Source organism: Copadichromis virginalis, linkage group LG18 (genome assembly GCF_057382275.1).
Source record: "Copadichromis virginalis isolate Kocher_CV1m ecotype Utaka linkage group LG18, C_Virginalis_male_GT1.1, whole genome shotgun sequence".
Lineage (NCBI taxonomy): Eukaryota > Metazoa > Chordata > Actinopteri > Cichliformes > Cichlidae > Copadichromis > Copadichromis virginalis.
In genome coordinates, this window is record NC_140635.1 from 6,514,008 (window position 1) to 6,533,553 (window position 19,546).

At 40.5% G+C, this 19,546-nt stretch overlaps 1 protein-coding gene and 1 non-coding gene across 2 annotated transcripts in view; both read left to right on the top strand.

Moving 5' to 3' along the window:
* The window catches only part of LOC146687138 (receptor-type tyrosine-protein phosphatase N2-like), a 217,768-nt gene that overhangs the window by 50,219 nt on the left and 148,003 nt on the right, over positions 1-19,546 (top strand). Inside the window, exons 9-10 of the mRNA XM_085439918.1 lie at positions 2,106-2,479; positions 13,016-13,102. Coding sequence (XP_085296044.1) covers positions 2,106-2,479; positions 13,016-13,102 — 461 coding nt within the window. The remainder of the gene's footprint in view (positions 1-2,105; positions 2,480-13,015; positions 13,103-19,546) is intronic.
* trnas-gcu (transfer RNA serine (anticodon GCU)) lies at positions 1,654-1,745 on the top strand. Its single transcript is given in 2 exon segments — positions 1,654-1,690; positions 1,710-1,745. It is a non-coding gene; the product is annotated as a tRNA-Ser (tRNA).

The window sequence follows — 19,546 nt, forward strand, 5'->3', positions numbered from 1 at the left end:
AGAGCTAGCCTGCCACTAAGTCCAGATCTTTCAGCAACTGAAAGCAATTGTAATGAAATGAAATGAAAATAGGAAAAAGAGTACCCTGGACTGCTGAGCAGCTAGAATATTATATCACACAAGAATTGGATAATATACCTCTCCCAGAAGTCCTACAGCTGGTCTCCCCATTTCCTAGATGTTTATGGACTGTTTTTAAAAGAAGAATGGATGCTGCACATTGTAAACATGGCACTGTTCTTACTTTTTTGAGACATGCTGCTGCCGTCAAATTTAAAACGATCAGATGTTTTTTCTTAAAATTGTTAACTTTCTCAGTTTACACATTTGATTGGATTTATTTTCTGTGTCCCACTGTGAATAAAACATAAGTTTATGGGATTTGCAAATCATTGCACTGGCTGGGAGCAGTGCAATTTAACTAGAAAAAGCACCACACGGATTCTTTCCGTTATGATACGGTTAGGGATGGGTACCGGTGTCCGGTGCCATGATGGCACCGGTTCTGACATAAACGGTAGTAACCAGACCGAAAAGCAGCGCACATTTCGGTGCTTTTTTTCCTGAGCTGTGATACACTTCTAGCCAATCATTTTACGTTTCCGAGGATAGTAGGCGGGTCCAGGTACGTGCGTTCTTTTATGCAGAGCTACGGATTAAAAATGCCCAAGGCCAAGCGGTCAAAAGTCTGGCTGTACTTCACAGCAAAAGATGCAAACTCAGCAGCCTGCAACAAGTGCTTTAAGCTGATACTGTGATACTGTCAAAGGAGGTAACACCTCAAATCCGATGAAACACCTGGCGACGCATAGCGTTTTTTTAAAAAGCCCAGAAATGCGCCGTATGATAGCTTGCTGCGAGACCTCACACCGAGCGCATCTACTGTGCGTGGGTTGCCTGTTATCGGACCCGGAGTTAGCAATATCCCCCAAAAAACCCGAAGAATAGAGTCCTGGCCCCTGGCCCTGCCAGTGTAGCAGAAATGATGACGGATGATGATGCAGCAGCAGCCGTTCTTCTCTGCGTGAGTAGCTTAATGTTGTTAGTGTGTAATTTACGTTGAGTAGGCTAACCACGTTATTACATTAATGCATGTAAGGTGAACTAGCAAACATCATCATAGCTACATGCGGCTGTCCTCTTGTTTGATGGCAGATACTCCCTTCACCCTGGCCAAAAAGGCTAAAATGACCAAAGAAAAAGTGGAAAACAGTTAAACATGAGAGGTTTTGGACAAAGTTTGTGTTTTTTCCATTGTTTAAGCACTGCTTCCAGCCAAGAGTGATACCATAAATCCCCTATAGCTGCAGAAAAGGCTAACATTGTTATCTTTTTACAAAAAACCAGCTGAACATGAGAGGTTTTTGGACCAATTTTGTGTTCTCCATTCTTTAAGCACCGGTTTGAGCACCGTTTGAGCACCGGCACCGTTTCAAAAGTACCGATTTGGCACCGGTATCGGATAAAACCTAAACGATACCCATCCCTAGATACGGTTGCTACAGACGTTGCCTCATGTTCTTTTAGAGACACTATGTCTTAAGTGTCTTAAGCTTAAAATTGAGCTCATTAGTCAGGTTTGTATTTTTTTTAATTAGGTGTCTGAAATAAATTAAGTTCTGTGTAACAGTTGGATCATCTACTGTCTTACCAGGCTCTGTGGTGCAATGGATAGCACATTGGATTGCTATTGGTTTGTGTCAGATGAAATTCAAAGATTGTGGGTTCAAGTCTCACCAGAGTCACTTTACTACAGTGAGGGGAGAAACTTGTTCCTGCTACACGGAAACCTAGTTTTGGGGTGGCTGTGTGTAGGTCAGGTGGTAGAGCAGATCACCCACTAATTGTAAGGGTTGGTGGTTTGATCTGTCTGCTCCAGTCTGCGGGCCAAATATCCTTGGGCAAAATACTAACCCCAAGTTGCTCTCCGATTAACCTATGAGTACGTAAGAATGTTAGATAGAAGGACTTACATAGGAAAAAAGAAAGTGAATGGGTGAGTGAGGCAAGTTGTATAAAGCGCTTTGAGTGCGCAGTTAGAGTAGAAAAGCATCATATAAGAACCAGTCTATTTACCCACGATATTTCATTGGCTCTTATTTCAGACGGAGAGTGGCAGCCTCTTCACCAAGCTTCTCGCCTACCTTGACAAAAGTTCCTTCACCGGACCTCCCCCAGCTAAAAACCATTATGACGATGCCAGTCAAACACCCAGAGGGCAGCAGGTGGGGCTGGAAAACGTCCAGAGTCGGACTAGCGAAGTAGGGGTGGCGGTGCAAAAGAAGGATACCACCCAGTCTGTAGAGGAGCTGTTGGAGGTGGCAGGCTGGATCAAGGAGGTGGCACCCCCTCCTGCTTCTCTCGTGTACGATGAACCTCACAAGAAGACGATGCACGTTCCTGAGCTACAGTTGGACGTCAAAGCCAGCAAGATGAAGAAAGATGATGATGTCTTTGGCTATGTCATCACCGACACAGAGTGAGTACAGATTTAATGATGAACATGTAAAAGGCAAACTGCAATTGAATTTTGAAGGAGACATATTTGAAAATAAGTGGATGAAAATTAATGGGTAGGTGGATGGATGGACAGTATTTGAAGAGTAAAAAATCAATCAAAATTACAATTCACTTTGCATTTATCATTTATTTTCAGGTGAAATAAGTACACTTTTACTGCTTCCAGAAATTAGAAAATAATATAAATTAAAAGGGTAAGTTGCAGCCAGGTGCTGTAATGAAATGGAGCTGATTAATTGATCATTAGAAAGTGTGACAACTACTTCTATTAAAGCCTCTGTAGCATTCAGGCATGTGTTTACACAGTGCCACGGGAGATGCTGTTTGAGCAGATTCACCCCAAAGTCAGATTGTGCAATGCTTAGAAAAAGTTCCATCTCAGACTCAATAGACCTCTGTTAGAATATTCAATGTTAAAGTTCTTGACAGTAAAATTAGAAAAAGACTGAAGAAGTACCCGTGGTTTGGAAGGGTCCCCTAGGAAAACTCTTTACTTTAAGAAGAAAATGGCAACATGGTTTAGGTTCGCAAACCACAAGACTTCTGGAACAATGTTCTTTGGTTCAAGGAGACCAATGCACAGTGCCACAGCATATCAGCAAACACTTCATACCAAGTGTCAAGCACAGTGGTGGAGGAGATTTGGGCTTGTTTTGCAGCCACAGGACCTGGGCACCTTGCAGTCATTGAGTGAACAATGAACTGTGTATGTCAGTGTATTCTAGAGTCAAATGTGAGGCTATCTGTCCAACAGTTAAAGCTTGGCCCAAACTGGGCCTTGCAGTAGGATGATGATCCTGAGCACATTAGAAAATCTACAACAGAAAAAGAAGAATTAGGGTTTTGTGGCAGCAAGTCCAGGTCTCAAGGTTCCTGAAGTGCTGTGCATAAACAAATGCTAGGAAACCTCACTGAACTGAAGGTTGGCTTTTTCATGGAAATTTCATAGCATGTCAAAATAAAAGTCTAATAACAGAAAGCCAGATGCTTGTTCAGTTTGAAAGGCAACATGTTCTAACTTATGAATCAATGTTTTTTAGTCATGTGGCTGAAATCCAACTTAACTCTGCCTTTATGTAGGTCACCAATGACCCACTTGGATGTTGAAGAGGTTGGAAAATGTAGAAAGTAAAATTTTTTATCTCAATTTTCAAAATGCATATCTCGAGTCTAGAGCTTATACAGAAACTTTCTTTCACCTTTGTTTTGGGTAATCCACAGTAGCGATCAACCAGCTTTTTTCACAGTAGGTGAAGAAAGAAATGTGCTTTCCACGTGAGAAATTGCAAACCCTCGTTCTTTGTCCCTGCAAATTTTACCCAGAATGCAACAAGAGCACACTGGGCATCTTTTTCCTTCTTTCTTACTCACACAAAGGACAGGGTCGTTTCCATATTGATTCCTCTGTTCCTCAAGTCTGAGGTTGAAGTTCTTTAGAAATCCTCTTTCCTGTGTCTGGTTTTGAAACTCCTTCATGCTCGCCTTTCAGCTGAAGCGGGTGTAATTCTGGCTCAAGGTCTTTGGCAAGTCTCTTTCTTTTTGTCCTTGTTACTCGACACTCTGAGCTATACAACAGAAGAGCCTTAAATGTTATGTTATAGAGAAAAAACATCTCTGGGATGTTGGTGTGGAGGTCCTACTCAAGGCTTTCATATGCTGAATGAAGGAGTTTTTATTTAAGCACAATATGATGTCCGTTTTAGTCCAAGCTTTTTCTTTGTACTTACTTTACGTCACTCAACTGTAGCATACAGATCATTACAGTATAAATAGGAAACCTAATTTCTAATCACCATGGTCTTCAAAAGCCCTATTCAGTAAGGTTGAATGATTCTTCTTTACCCATAGAGCCGCTTAGTGTCACATCTGCTCTTGAGAATCAAATGTATTTATGTTTTACAAGAAAGAGAAATTCTAAATTAGATGACTTGTGTTTATGAAGTGCGGAAAAATTTCAAGGCAATAAAAAGTGTCAAATATGCGAATGCAAAATTAAATGTTGCAATGTTAAGGCGCTTTGGTTGTAGCTCATGAGCACCAATCGATTGTCAATCTTAAGGTCAGTAGTGTAATCCCCGGCTCCCGTGGGCCGGTGCGTTGAAGTTTCTCTGGGCAAGATCCTGAATGCCAAAGTGCCCGCAGTGTATCCGTCAGGGTGTGTGCATTATAGTTAGAAAACACTTAAAGACCTTGTAGTGTAAAGCTGCTCAATTACTTTTCTATTTACCGTTCAAATGTTATTCCTCTCCTCTCCAAACAGACCTTTGATAACTGAAGTAAAAATACTGTGACTTTAGCTTAAACAAGACTAGCCTCAGCTACGGCTGCTTTCCGCATGTGAGAAAACCTCTTGGTGCTAAAATAAAGCGTTATTTCTTAGTTTTGTATTAAGTGTTTGATTTAGACTCACCTGACCTCCCCATACATCATACACAAGTATAAACATTGATAACACAGGACAAATGTGTGTACTACTGACTGACAGATTTATTACTTATAATTTGTTGCTATCTGCAGACGGTGCCTCAAGGTGGGGCTGCAAAAGGATACCTTTGTATCCCTGCGACGGCTGCAGCATCTAACAGTATGAGATGAAAGATCTTATCAACGGGTTAGATTTGTATTACTCTTTGTTTTCTGTAGATTCTCTTAACATTTTAACTAAATATATGGTTAAAAGAACAATTACAAAGCACCGGGTTTTCTTCTGTGGAGCCAGAACCAAGTTATTTTTTTTAATTTGAAAAAACTTTAGCTCACAAAAGCTCACAAAAACTACTTTGACAGTGTTGCAGAAATTCTGACGGCAACCTTTAACATCATGGTTGAGCTCCTGTAACTTTATGAAACGGGCTCAGAGGCTGCTTTGCTCTGATCCTAGGTGAACAGCTGGAAGGTTTAAGATGTGTTCAGTCACTGTACTCAGCAGATTCCTCTCTAACCCTTTACAGTGACTCTTCAAAGTGACTCTTGACATTTCTATGAGATTGCTGAACTTCAAAAGAACACCAAAGTTGTCCTTGACAGTTCACTTTGTGTCAAACCTCTTCTTGAGAGTGAAGTGCAGCATCAACCACAACATGGAAAAATGCCACTTCGCAATGTGCCAGTAAGAAAAAGGCCCTTGAAAGAATGTCTTCTTGTGAAACAAGCCATCTTCTGAGCCAGACTAGTCTCAGTAGCCACATCTTTCCCCACAGCTTTTTGTTTGAGCAATGAGAAAACCTTGGACATTTTTCCTTGCTACGTCTGACTACAGGGACAGAGTGATGAAAACGAATGTATTAAACCAAACAACAAGCAGAAGATGATAAAAGCAGAGGACTGCAGTGAGAGTCTGGGCCACCAGTAGTCATCTCTAGCTTTTAAAGAACATCTGATTTGTGCTGCCAGGTACCTGACTGCTCCATGTCATACTGTGATTTAGCAGTAAAGTCAGCAAGCTTTAGGGTTTCTTTAGATCAAAGAATCCAGTAATATCTCTTGATACTTTTTAACTAGTGGCAATAACAAAAACTATGTATTAACACCATTTAATGTTGATACATAATTCACAGATGCTTCTTGTTTCCTCAAACATGGTCGCATACAGTACTGTGCAAACACATAATTTCTCTGAGGTGACATTAGACATTAGGGAAATGGGAAATACATGCAGCAGTTTATTGAAACATGTAAACACACATGGAAATATGGTACAAAAGAAAGTCATTAATTGGTATGACCACATTTGTTCTTCAGCCTGAACTCTGGTTCTTGAATTAGGTGCCTTTTTATTCTTGAATGATTCACAGATCAGTGTTAAGTAGCTTAATAAGACATCTTTAAAAGATTACAAGAAAGTCTGGATGCTTGGAAGCAAAATACTAAGAAATAAAGACTTTTGCTCAGTACTGTAACTCCTTCAACACTGCATTAACCAAAGGCACACCTAACTCATAATTTAAGAACTCGCAGTAAAATTGTTTAACTCAACAACCATTTTTCCTCTTCACTTCAAGCTGGGCCGCTGAATGGCTGTGAACTCTAGTGAATGCGTTGCTGAATTTGAGGTTGTTTGAATAAACGTTTTTCATATTTTGGCTTAAAGCTACTGAAATGCTCCGTACTGAGGTCGAGTCCCTCTCCAAAACAGAGCTGTCACAGTAGGAATACAAATATATGAAATGCAGGGCCACATGCGAAACAAGATCGATGTGATGACATTTTGGCGCAGCGTCTGAGGTGAAAGCTGATAGCAGGAGCATCCTGGTGGTTTTAGAGTATCATCTCCTCCTGTGGCCTGGGGAGGGGAGGAAGAGGAGGAGGAGGAAGAGGAGGACAGGGTGATTCATGACAGCTGGAGGAAAACACCTGGTGCTCAAGACGCACACACGCACGCACACACACACACACACACACACACACACACACACACACACACACACACACACACACACACACACACCTGTTTTCATATCTTAGTGAGGATATCTGATTGACATTATGCTTTCCCTAACTCTAAGCCTAAAAAATGAATGCCTAACTCATGGGGACAGGGACTGGTTCCCACAAGTATAGTAGCGTGCCAATTTTCTGTCCGCACAAAGATGTCTAAACATGTACACACACACACACACACACACACACACACACTCTAATTAGTACTTTGATGTAAAAATATGCATAAAAAGCTCCAGTGTAATTCCTTTAATGATAATCTATAATTTGATGATTTGATGATCAAATTCCAGCCAGAATTTGTTGCCTTAACCTGAACCTGTTATCTAACTGTTATCACGAGTAATGTTTCCAATTACTCGTGATACAAGTCAAAATCTCTGTAGACCATCGGAGGTTTCATTTTTTAATTAATTTTTTAGTTTTCATTTTCTGTTGGCCCCATATGTATTTATATGTTATATCCAGAAATTCACAGAAATTGTTTATTCTGACGTCTCTGTTTCTATTTTTCATGCCGCTGACTTGACATTTGTTCCGTCTTACCGACAGCATTCTCCTTAGTTGTCATTATTACTGATCAGACTTAGGCATGACAGTCTGCCTGTACTGGTTTTCTCCTGATTCACTCTCATGTACTTGCTGAGGCAGCTCATAGTAGAGTGATCAGTGGAGAAGCCCTGAAGGGAAGGGATGTCTTTGATGTTTGAAGAAATAGCCTTGCTTTTGTTCAGTGAAACCTCTGGCTTTCCTATTACTACATGCAGCAATCCTCTCCTCAGGCGCTTCTGTCCCCAAACAACAGGAATCCGACTGGGGTCTGCAGAAGATGGATAGATCATATTTTCCTGGTGAGCAATATACTCTGGACTACTCGAATAATGACCAAGGAACCTTTATTTACACGTTGGAGTGAAAAGCAAGTGTAACTTTCTCCATTTTGGACCATCTGTTTCCTGGAAGTTTAGTAGTGTCCAAATAGTTTGTCCTACACATGTGTTATACTGTGTGAGAAAATACTCACAAATACACAAAAAATGTTTGCAGGAAGATTAATTGATTTTGCTGTGAATAAACTAAATATTAGACATTTAAAAGGTTTGAGAGGTTTGAACTTAGTAGTACTTTGACTACTCTCACGCTGAAAATAGTTATAATAACAGTTTGAATAGTATCAGCATATGAATTTGATATTCGTCCCCTGTATATCACCAGTAGTTACCCTCCTCTACCTTCATGCATTCTAAGTAGACTGTTACTATCTTTTGTAAACAATGATAAGGCGAGAGCATTGTGTGGACATTTAACAGTACTGTTATAAAACCTGGTGGTAAATGTTGTATTAATGCTGCCGATGTAGCTTTGTAACATGTGCATTACACTTTAAAATTGATGCTTTTTAAATTTTAAAGTCCTTATGCTCAAAATAAAAAAACAATGCAGCTGTTGATGGATAAATGGATTGATGTGAAATTATATTGCTATCTGAATCTGGAAAACACGGTGCCAGCTCCTGAGTTGAGGCGTATAGTACCTGTCAAGTATCCATCCCTCCCTACTGATGCTTAAAATGGAAAACATAATTTGATATCCAAATTCGTTTTTTCTTGTCTAATAAAACATTTGCACAATGTCTTGTGCTAACCCTGCGCAGTAGATGTTGAGACATGAAAACAATGACCACTAGACGAAAGGTCATCAAATGGGGTTTATACTCAGGAGTCCATGGATATCTTCATTAAATTTCATATTAGATCATCCAGTAATTGTTTAGACTTTTTTAGAGTAATAGAATTCAGGGTAGCACAGAGAATAATCCTGTTGTTTTTGTGTATTTGTGCAAAAGTTCCTTCTCAACTTTGGTAATTATTGCCTTTGGATTCAAAGTCATTTGTCCAGCTGTTGCTCCATCAAAAAGCCAGATCATCATCAAATGAGCAAGTACAGGCCTGTACTTGCTGCTGTACTGTTATCAGTTTCCATTTTCCCTGAAATTGTGTAAGAGTGAGATGGAAGGAAATATAGAATAAAAATAATCAAAGCGTCTCTCTGTGAGAAGAAATCCTGCCGAGGCAGGCTGTCGTATCTGAGTGGGATCATAACCCAACACCCTGCATGCTGCAGAGCTAATGTAAAAGCTGCTGTGAGGTCTCCATTGTAGCTATCAACACTCAGGATCTGCAGGCAGAGCGATCGCTGATGTCAGATCTGAAGCAGCTGCTCTGCACAGTGAAGACTGACTCAGGCTGTGGGCTGTTGAAGCTGCTGTCTGCTCTCCAGGCTGAGAGGGGAGACAAATCACAGGCTGTCAGTACATTTTCATACATAGCAAGTCTCATTTTTATTAACTGTAATTCAGCCACATTCAGTCATTTTCTCTTATAGTCAAAGAAAACAGTTAAACTCATGATCCCTAAGATGTTAAATTCTGTAAACAGCTGCAATTTATTTATTTTTATTTGGATTTGACTCTGAAGCTGACAGTCATATTTGATCATAAATGATTGTTTATTTGGTCACATGTCCAGTGCATGTGAAATCATAAGGCTAGGAAGACACCTAGAGTAAAGATTTTAATATGGAGTAAACTAAAAATGATGAAAGAGAAGAAAACATTTTTTGGTTGAAATCCAGCAACTGTTGGACATCAAAGTTCAAGATGCAAGGACGGAGACAGCTGCTAATTTTTGTAATTAAGTGCATTTAAAAATTGAGTGATTTGCACAGTTTGCAGCAAAACTCTTTCTCAGCTTAAGCTGTATTTCCAGAAATGTGCAGATATCCTGCAGATGTCTGGAAGCGTCTGCTTTCCTTGTTTGAATTCCACAGAGGAGACTTAGAGGAGGTCAGATGAGTCCACAGCAGACAGCAAGCAATTAACTTGGAGTTGGGATATTGAGCTTTAATTATGGTCTCACAGATGCAAACACATGCCACGCACAACCTCTCCCCGTCCCATTGGCCCTAAGCATGCACAGAGGCTTTGGTAATTTAGTGCTTAATTTGTTATTCCCTTATTTCGCTGCCATTATTCTCACGGTTTGGTGAAATGTCAGTGAGTTTCCCCGTCTAAATTTTACTACGTTATCATCAAAAGCAAAACTATGTATTAAAGAAGAGGTCATTTAAAGCCAAATTGATGTTTTCGTGTTTCTTAACCTGTCATGAGTCATGTCTGCATCCCGTTATATTCTTGTTTTATTTTGAAAGTCTTGTTTCTCTGTTCATTGTGCTTAGTGTCACGATGTGATTCCAGTCAGCTGGTTTTCCAATGTGTTTCCACTTCCTCTGATCACCCTTTGTGTGTACCTTTGTGTGTATTTAGTTTTTGTGTGTTGATTCAGTCGTTGCCAGGTCGTCTGTTTGGTTTCACGTCATGTTTCAGAGTTCTTCTTACTGATCAGGTTCGTGTTCGGTTTATTTCAGTTCCATGTCTCTCGTCACAGTTTTCATAGTTATTTAGTTATTTCCCAGTTTAGGTGTCAGGTTAGGTTTTGCCATGTTCACGCTTGCTTTGTTTTTGTGTTCACGTTTTATCAGCCAAATGAACGGCTCGCCTTTTGTTTAAACTCGGTTCCGTCTCCTACCGTGTCTGCATTTGGGTCCCACTGTTCACTCAAAACACAGTCAGCTCCCTGCTGACCGGGACATAATTGACATTGCATGCTTTTTGGATTGGCATTTCTGTTGTCATAGCATTGTTTCTTTAACTACACCTTTTGTGTCTGTGTGCTTCGCCTGTTACTTCTAGTCACATCCTATTTTATTTTGGTAATTTGTTTTCCTTGTTGGTTTCCTTCTGGCTTTTTCCCTCCTCAAAAATTTGCCTTTACCTGCCTTTAATGGCTTCACCTGTGTCACATTAGTAGGTATTCTTTAGCCTATTTTTGCCTCACTTATTTCCCTTGTGCTCCTTTAATCGTTTAGTTTTACCATTTTATTGAATTAGCTTTTGTTTATTCCCAGAGTGTTTAGTCACCTTTTGTTTGTTTACAAAAAAGTTTTGGATTCAACGTTTGTTCCTTCACTCACTCATGTCTGCATCTGGGTCCTCATTCTGATATATCAAAACATATATATCATAACATGTCTAAGAAGTTTTCACACTATTAATTTGTAATGTCAGACACATAAGGCTGCACAGATGGCATTCTCATTTATAGAAGCATAGATGTTTCCTTCTTAAGTTACTTTAAAAATAAAGAAAAGAAAAGTTTGCTTTTGAAAATATCCAGTAAAGAAATTTGTGTTGGGAGGATTACATCAGCTTTACTTGATTTAAAGTAGTTAAAATCTATTGCTGTAGAGTATGTGTCAAACAGTATGAGCCAATGCCATTAATATGGCTGTCTATCCAAAAATATGCATATATGCCAGAACAGCAGATCAGGGTTCAGGATGAAGTGTTTTTCTCTTCTTTTAGATCGAGGTAATCCTCAGCTGTGAACAAAACAGGTCGTTTTTGTTGTTGAATACTGCCAAAGTAATTTTATGTGCTAGAAAATGCTGTAAAGCATAAAATGATGGAGCGGGCAGTGATATCAAGCTTTCTGCCTGTGACCTTTGTGACCTCTTCAGCGTTCACCTCGCTGGCAAACGGCACTTCCCACCTCTCTATCTCACACTTATCTGAACTCACCTGGGAGCTTTGTGGAAAACTGCTTTTGTCTGTATTTTCTGGTTCAGTCCTTCAACTAGTGGGTTTAATGATACAGTGATATGTCTGGAGAACTTCCCCATGTCCAGTATGTCTTATAGATCAGCGGTCCCCAACCCCCGGGCCACAGACTGAGTCATTTGGTACCGGGCTGCGAGAATTGAGGCTCGGGTGTGAAATTTATAGTTTTCAGGGTTTTTATCATAATTTTTTTAATCGTTTTATTGTTAACTCTGTTTCCCTGGGTCTTGTCCCGTGTGTTATGGGTAAGTCTTCTTCTTTTTTGGTACTGGTTTTATTTGTTGTATTTATCCACAACACGGTCCGTGAAAATATTGTAGGACATAAATAGGTTGGGGTTGGGGACCGCTGGCATTTAACACTTTGCTCTTCACCTCCATACTATTTACGCTCAAGTTCTCTGCCATTCACTTGCCTTAAGAAATGTCAATTAAACATTTATCTTCAAAGAATTTACTTTTAATTTTCTCTCATTTCTACATAAACCAGTTCAAGCCTTACCTATTCTGATAGCTTTGCACGATTCATGCTTCAGAGTACTCTTCAGCCCCTTAGTTCACTTTTTCTAAGACTCCACTAACATGGGCTGAGGGATCAGTCAGTGACCCACTGGAAACCAGAGCGTGCTGAAGAAAAATGTGAATTGCTGGAGGCTGTTTGCAGTTACTGTGAAATCAATTGCTGAAGCACCAGTGACATATTCCTAGAGACTAGTCAATAACCCCACGACAGGCTGTCTAGGGGTTGCTGGCAGTTGCTAAGTAAAACTGGTTGTAAAGATTTATACAGTGTTGTGCTGGAAAACTTTCCTTTAGTCACAGATTACCTGTAGTTTGCGTGGAAGATCCCGACTTGTCTGCAGCACTTGCTCTGCTTAGCGAGCGGACATAAACCGGAAATTGAGACTGTTCATGTTTGCAGATAAGTTGGTGTCTTCCTTTCACGGAACGGCCAGCTGAGGCATTTAGATGCTAATCAAAGCAATCACAAAGACGTTATTTTGTGCACCACAACCTTTCGGATCAACTTCACCTAAACGCAGCCAGCAACCTCCAGCAACCACTCATCTGTTTACACCTTTCTTCTGATTGGCTCCTCCTTGCAAAAAGATGGTTTTGGTGGTAGATGGGTGGGGCCTACAGCTGTTTGTCTAAAATAACCATATTAGGAATATCACCAGTGAAGAGCAATCTACAGAAAATAAGGAAAACCTTTAAAATTACCTGATACATCACTAGAAGGAAAAATAACTTGTTTAAAGCCTGTTTTTAAAAACAAATTGCACAGTAAATTGCACCTGTTGTATGTTTAACTTTTAATTTCTGATCCCTTCTTCTCTTCCTGCCCTGCACTCTTCTTCTTCATCGTCATCATCAGTGGGCTCCAGACAGACGACGGCCTCCACCTGATGAAGATCCTGGCTAGAATGGCGAAAATCCAGATGACTGATTTCGCTGAGCTCTCGTATGTACATCTGTTTTTTTTTTGTTTTTTGGGGTTTTTTTTTTAAATCTTCTGGTTACACAAAGCAGTGCACTCACTGTGTTAATGCTGCTTTTTCTTACTGGAGTCTGGGGTGAAAATCACAGTCTAACCTAATGTGATTTTTTTTTTTCTCAAAGCTTAAATATTTCATTTTCACACTGCATTAAAGGAATATAAAAAGAACCACAAACTGGCACGTTTACTGCATTTGAGGCTCTTAATAATCCGCTCCTATTGAGAAATGATCAAGTCACACCTGTTCCAGTTCGGATGCCAATAAAGAAAGTCTGTTTACAACAGAGCTAGAACACTGGAGGTGACACGTTTCCTGCATGCAAGCAAAAACCCTGAAATAGAAGCTGAACACTTTCTTATTGAAATAAAGCCTGTCGTTCAGTGATCCAGAAACAACTTAAGGCTTCACATCTAATCACGGCAAGTTTGTGGAGTAAATATTTCTCCCAGTCTGATTCACTGGTTTAAATAATGTGTCGATCATATCTTTAAAAACGGAGCAAGAGAATACCACGAATTGACCGCAAAGTTCTTGCAACTTGATCATCAAATCTTAATCCACATGTTGAACCACATGGTAAGGATATCCAGCCAAGTCGGGGATTTGTTCACTTCTTTTCTTCTTGATAAAACACTTTAAGTCTCAGTGCTCAAATTTATCATGAGCTGCACCACAAAGATCTGATTTAAGCCCCCATTTATTTCCATTGTATATTCTGCCATTAGATCACATTAGAAGTTTCAAAACCATTTCCAGTAATCTGTATGCCGATGACGCTCAACTGTATCTCTCATACAAACCTTATGAATTATCAGTTTTAGTTGATTGGTTTAATGCAACTAATAGTTGGATAGCAAATAACTTTTTGCAGTTTAATGAAAACAAGACAGTCTCTTATTTATTTATTTGCTCCAATAAGTATTATTCAAATTGGACAGTGTCTGGGCTTTTTCTCATTCACTGTAGATGCTAACGCAAAGAATCTTGGGTTAGCTTCCATCTTTGACTTTTAAGAAATAGTGCTAAACTCAGGACTGCTGTCTGAAAAACTGAACTGGAGATGCTCGTTCATGCCTTCATCCCCTTCCACTTAGATTGTAGTAATGCTCTGTCTAAAGCAGGGGTGTCCAACTCCTGGCCCAAGGGCCGGTGTCCTGTAGGTTTTAGATCTCACCCTGGGTCAACACACCTTCAAGACATGTTGAGGAGGTAATTTAGCCATTTAAATCAGCTGTGTTGGATCACGGACACACCTAAAACCTGAAGTTAGACACTCCTGGTCTAAAGCATCTAATAATCTCCTCCAGTCTGTCAAATTCTTTTGCAAAGGTTCTTATGAATTCTGTCATGTCTTACCATTGTTAAAGCATCTACACTGGCTTCTAATCAAATGTAGGTGTCAGTTTAAAATCTTGATTCTTACTTTTATGGCCTTTATGTCCAGACACACCCAGCCTCCCTTCCGCTAAAGATGGAGCAGTGTGTGTTAGCTCGAGACAGATGATTCTGTCATGTTCCTTATCATCAAACTACTCTAGAAGACAAGCGAATATTGGATTAATCTGAGCAGTACGAATCCTAGCTGGGAAGACATTGTTGTTCTGTTTTTTCCATCACTAACCACTGTGTCCCTGAGGGGTCATTTGACTCATTTACCGGCATGGTTTAGCTCTTTTACAGGTAAATACAATGATTAATACAACTTAAAACCAGGTCCTTATTTACCCCTTACTACGAAATCGTCTCAAACTTGTAACTATCCCCACTACCTGCCTAACTCTTCATTTTGCTTATCTTTAAACCAGTTCTTCGCAGTGTGTCTTTGTTAACGAATTTGTCCTCACAATCCAGGTGCGCACACCCACAATTCAAAGCCTCAGCCATGTGTTCTGTTCTAGAAGCTAAAAATAAAAACATTTAAATGCTTACGATGTCGTTTAAAGCTCTCTTTGCCCTGTAATGTAGCGGCGCCTCTGGACATGTAGTCCTACCAGCTGTCAGGCAGCCAAACCGCTGAATAGAAATGAGAACAACATCAAGAAAACACTTCAGTATTTTTCAGTTCAGCAACACTTCAACCTTCTAACAAACCAGAGACCGTATGAGCAAAGATCTGTAGATGAGTCACAACATCCATAGTCTGCTTTACCGTCTCAACAACAACCATTTCGTACCTGTAGGCTGGAGTGGGCAGCAATTTTCTCAAAGGGCGAGCATCACATACTAAAACTCTTCAAATATTCCCAGTAGAAGATGAGCAGCGTCGGCTGCTCCACAGTTACCCTCCAGCATGACGGATCAGAGAGGGCAAACTGGTGGGATCAAAGCAGAGTGGCAGAAAGCATTAAAATCAGAAGTGGGGGAAAAAAAAGGAAGGGAAAACAGTGCCCTTACAGACTAGGAACCCAAGGACGTCGCCTTATTTTCATTCTGTCAACATTTTTTCCTGCTCTGAGGGGGTAATAAAGCAATGAGCGTTGTTGGTCGACGGTATTGACGTGTTAGAGACGAGCAGCCGTTGACTACAATCATTTATTAATGAGAATGAACTCTGCCTGAACTCTTTCTCTCCATGTGTCTTTCTGTTTTTCGATCATTCTGTTATTCGTTTCTCCGTCTTTGCCTCTACCTATTCCTATTTCGTCTTCCCTCCTTCAGGTTTCTGCTTTCTTAGTTTGTCTCAGTCTGTATGTCCTTTCTATATTTCTGTAAGTAACTTTATGCCCCCTCAGCACCTCCTCACTTTCTCTCCCTCCCTTTCAGTCTTTCCCCTCCACAGGTGACTTTGCATGGAGTATCAATTGAATTCTCAATGCTGTGAGCTGCAACAGCAAAACAATTGCTACTGTGGGGGTTTGGATATGAACACACTGTTGGGGATTATAGCCAGCCTACAGACGGTGTTTGCTGTATTTTATCTGTGAATAAACATGTGTCTGGTCACAGTTAAATAGGATTTTACAGCCTGAGATTGATCATTGAAATGTGAAAATAGGTGAATTGCAAGGTTAATTAAAACTTTGATCTCCTGACCATTCCCTTAATTGCTGAGATCTGAGAACATTGAGATATTGCTAAAAACCCGGAGGTCCGCATCTTCCGAAGGCTCTTTATTACACAAACTAACCCAACTCAGGGTTCACTTACCTTTTTACAGAAATTTGAACCAATAAGGAAAAAGTATGCCTCTGGCACCATTTCCTGAGGTAACCAAAGAGATGAGAGACATCTTCATGGAATATGGTACTAGATGAAGTTAGGATAATGGGCAGGGCTCCCCCAGGTTATTTTTTTTTGCTGTACTGAACTGCCATTCCACAGCACTACATGAGTCAGTCGACACTGAAATAAACCACAACAACAACATCCATCTCTTTACCGAATGTTCAGTGCTCTTCAGTCTCGTGTAAATATAGCGGCAGATTGCACATTGATAACAAATACAGCCTGGTCCCGGTCCACAGACCGATTGGCTCGAGGACCGACTGGCAGGCAGAAGGCTCATAAGACAACTGGGACGTGACGTCAATGTAGGGATCCTGACAGCATTGGAAAATAGAAGCGATGAAGAAAATCGAACACTTGGAATAGCAAATACTCACACGTCCTGCAGACGAATAAAGATGCAACTGAGCAAACAGATCTTCAGTATTGAACCATGACTTCATTCAAGGCCATATTCAGCAAATGGAGATTGATCTTTTGCAGTGGCTGTTCTGAAATTATCTGTTAGATATCTGCCTGATTATTTCCATATGTGTTGTGTTATAATGCAAAATTCATTCAGTCTTTAGGCCTCAAATAACATTGATTAACACAATCTAATGCGTTGAGTTTACCTAAACTCTGGTCTGTGTAGTTTTCTACAGTATATTGGTGACAGTTATACTAGTCCAAATGTGAAATTGTCAACTGTTTATTTCAGATATCAAATCCTTAAAGGTGACCAAACTCAAAAAACATCAATCAGTCACTAATCTACTCCCTTTGTTTTTTTAAAAATGAGATGGTGAGATAAAAACCTGTATATGAATTCTCAGTCTGTGTTGTAAAAATGGTAGAATGAAGAATACTTCTAGCCTCAGTTGTTCACTTTTTCGAGTGTGGTGCACGATGGACACAATATAATGTAACACTCAGCTGAACAGGTGGAAAAAGATAAAACTGAAAGCTCCGGAAACAAAACAACGAAGTTTACTTAAAATGCATTTTCCTTTGAAGTTTAGCGCGAGGACGCTAATTCACAGTTTATTTGGTGCTTTGTAGAATTAGTTTGGATTATTTGTTATCTTGTTAGTACAGCATATTTTTTGGTGTTGGTTTTTCAGTTCATGTTGGCTGGTGTTTGTCTTCTAAGAGGTGAAATTTTGACACTGTTAAATGGATAGAAGTACTAGGAAAGCATTGCTTTTTATACTTGCATTGTACAGTGTAACTCCATTCACTGTTGATAAAGCAACGTCCAAATTGAATTGAACTCGGCCTGGGTTGAAGGGAAGCAGAGAGAGTAGGAATCCATGTCTACAGTCTTCTATTTGTGAGAGTGTGTGGACCGGTGGGGATTGGGTGGCTTGGGGTCGCATGATTCACACACATGCATACCTACACACGCGCGCACACACACACTCTTTCTCTCCACCCCCTCCGCTTGGCCCCCGTCGTTGTTTGGCACCTTGCCGTGCTGCTCGGCTGCTGCATTGAGTCCCTGGGTGGCCCGTACTGTTCCCCTGTTCTAATGCACCTTTTGTCTTTGTTCTCCTATTCTGGGAATGAAAGAAGGGAGCTATACAGTGGGGAGAGTGATGGATAGGAGGCAGAGAAAACGAGAGAGCGACTGAGAGAGAGAGAGAGATACAGAGAGCGCAAGGGAGGCAGAGAGAGAGGGAGAGAAATCCAGGGGTCTCTTTTGTTGTGAGCGCAGTGAAAGCCCAGCAGGGGGAGCCGCCTAGACAATTTGTCAGATGCACCACGCTTATTTTCCAAGGCTGCCCGGCTCCTCGCCACTGTGGCAACAGCAGTCACCTTAAATGGAATAAATAAGCTCAGGAACATAGGGCTCAGACTGACATACACCTCATACACCTAACCTCTATCCACTGCGCAAACTTCATCCATTTACCATGCAGGGACACTGCAGACACCTTACACAGCCTCAGCAGCTTAGTACAGCCCCAATTCCAGAAAAGGCTGGATGTTTTACTATTTCATGAAAAACATTTGCTCCTTTTAAATTTGACAGCAGCAACACGTTTCAAAAGGTTGGTACAGAGGAAAGGCTTAAAAATTAAGTGGTACTCAAAGGAAACAGCTGAAGGAAAATGTTCCAACTAATTAGGTTAATTCGAAATATGTCTGTAGTATGATTGGGTATAAAATTTTATCCTGTCTTCCTTCTCTCTCAGCCTGGTTCTGCCGGAGGTTTCTTCCTGTTAAAAGGGAGTTTTTCCTTCCCACTGTCGCCAAAGTGCTTGCTCATTGGGGGTCATATGATTGTTGGGGTTTTCTCTGTATGCATTATTGTAGGGTCTACCTTACAATATGGGGCGACTGTTGTTGTGATTTGGTGCTGTATAAATAAAATTGGATTGAAAAAGAACATCTAAGGCTACGTTCACACTGCAGGCAAAAGCGCATCAAATCCGATTTTTTTGACCCTATGCGACCCATATCCGATCATGGTATGACAGTGTGAACGGCACAAATCCGATATTTTCAAATCCGATCTGGGTCACTTTCGTATGTGGTCCTGAATCCGATACATATCCGATGTTTCAGAAAGCGACTGCTGTGTGAACGGTCAAGTCGCATTAAATCCGTCTTTTACGTCACTGACACAAGACAGACGCCAATTATCAGCACCGGAGAAGCGCCCGATAAGACATCGCGAACGCTTCCTGGCCACCCGGTGAAACTGCTGGGAAGACAACGTTGGAGAAACGTGAACATTTTATTTGTACTGCATAATCTGCAGATTCTGACAGAAATCTGCAACTATCCTTTGAAGCACCGCTCCTCTCTAAAACAGCAATAAGGATAATTATTAGGTTATCTACATTATTATGTAAATAACAAAATAACTTAAAGCAAAAATTGGGAAACGTGAAGTCCGAAGTCTTTATATTAAGGGCCATCAGTCAAACAATATTGTTTGCTCTGTGTCTAAACAGAGCGCGTTGTGTGACATCTTCTTTTGCACATGCGGGCCGCTTTGAGCGTTCACACTAGAGCTCGTTTGCTGTCGCATTTTATTTGTAGTGTGAACGAGCAGACAAAAAATTCGGATTTGATCAAAAAATCGGAATTGAGCATTAAGACCTGCAGTGTGAACGTAGCCTTAGAGAGGCAGAGTTCCTCTGAAGTAAAGGAGGGCAGAGTATCTGTAATCTGACAAAAAGGTCTACATATTT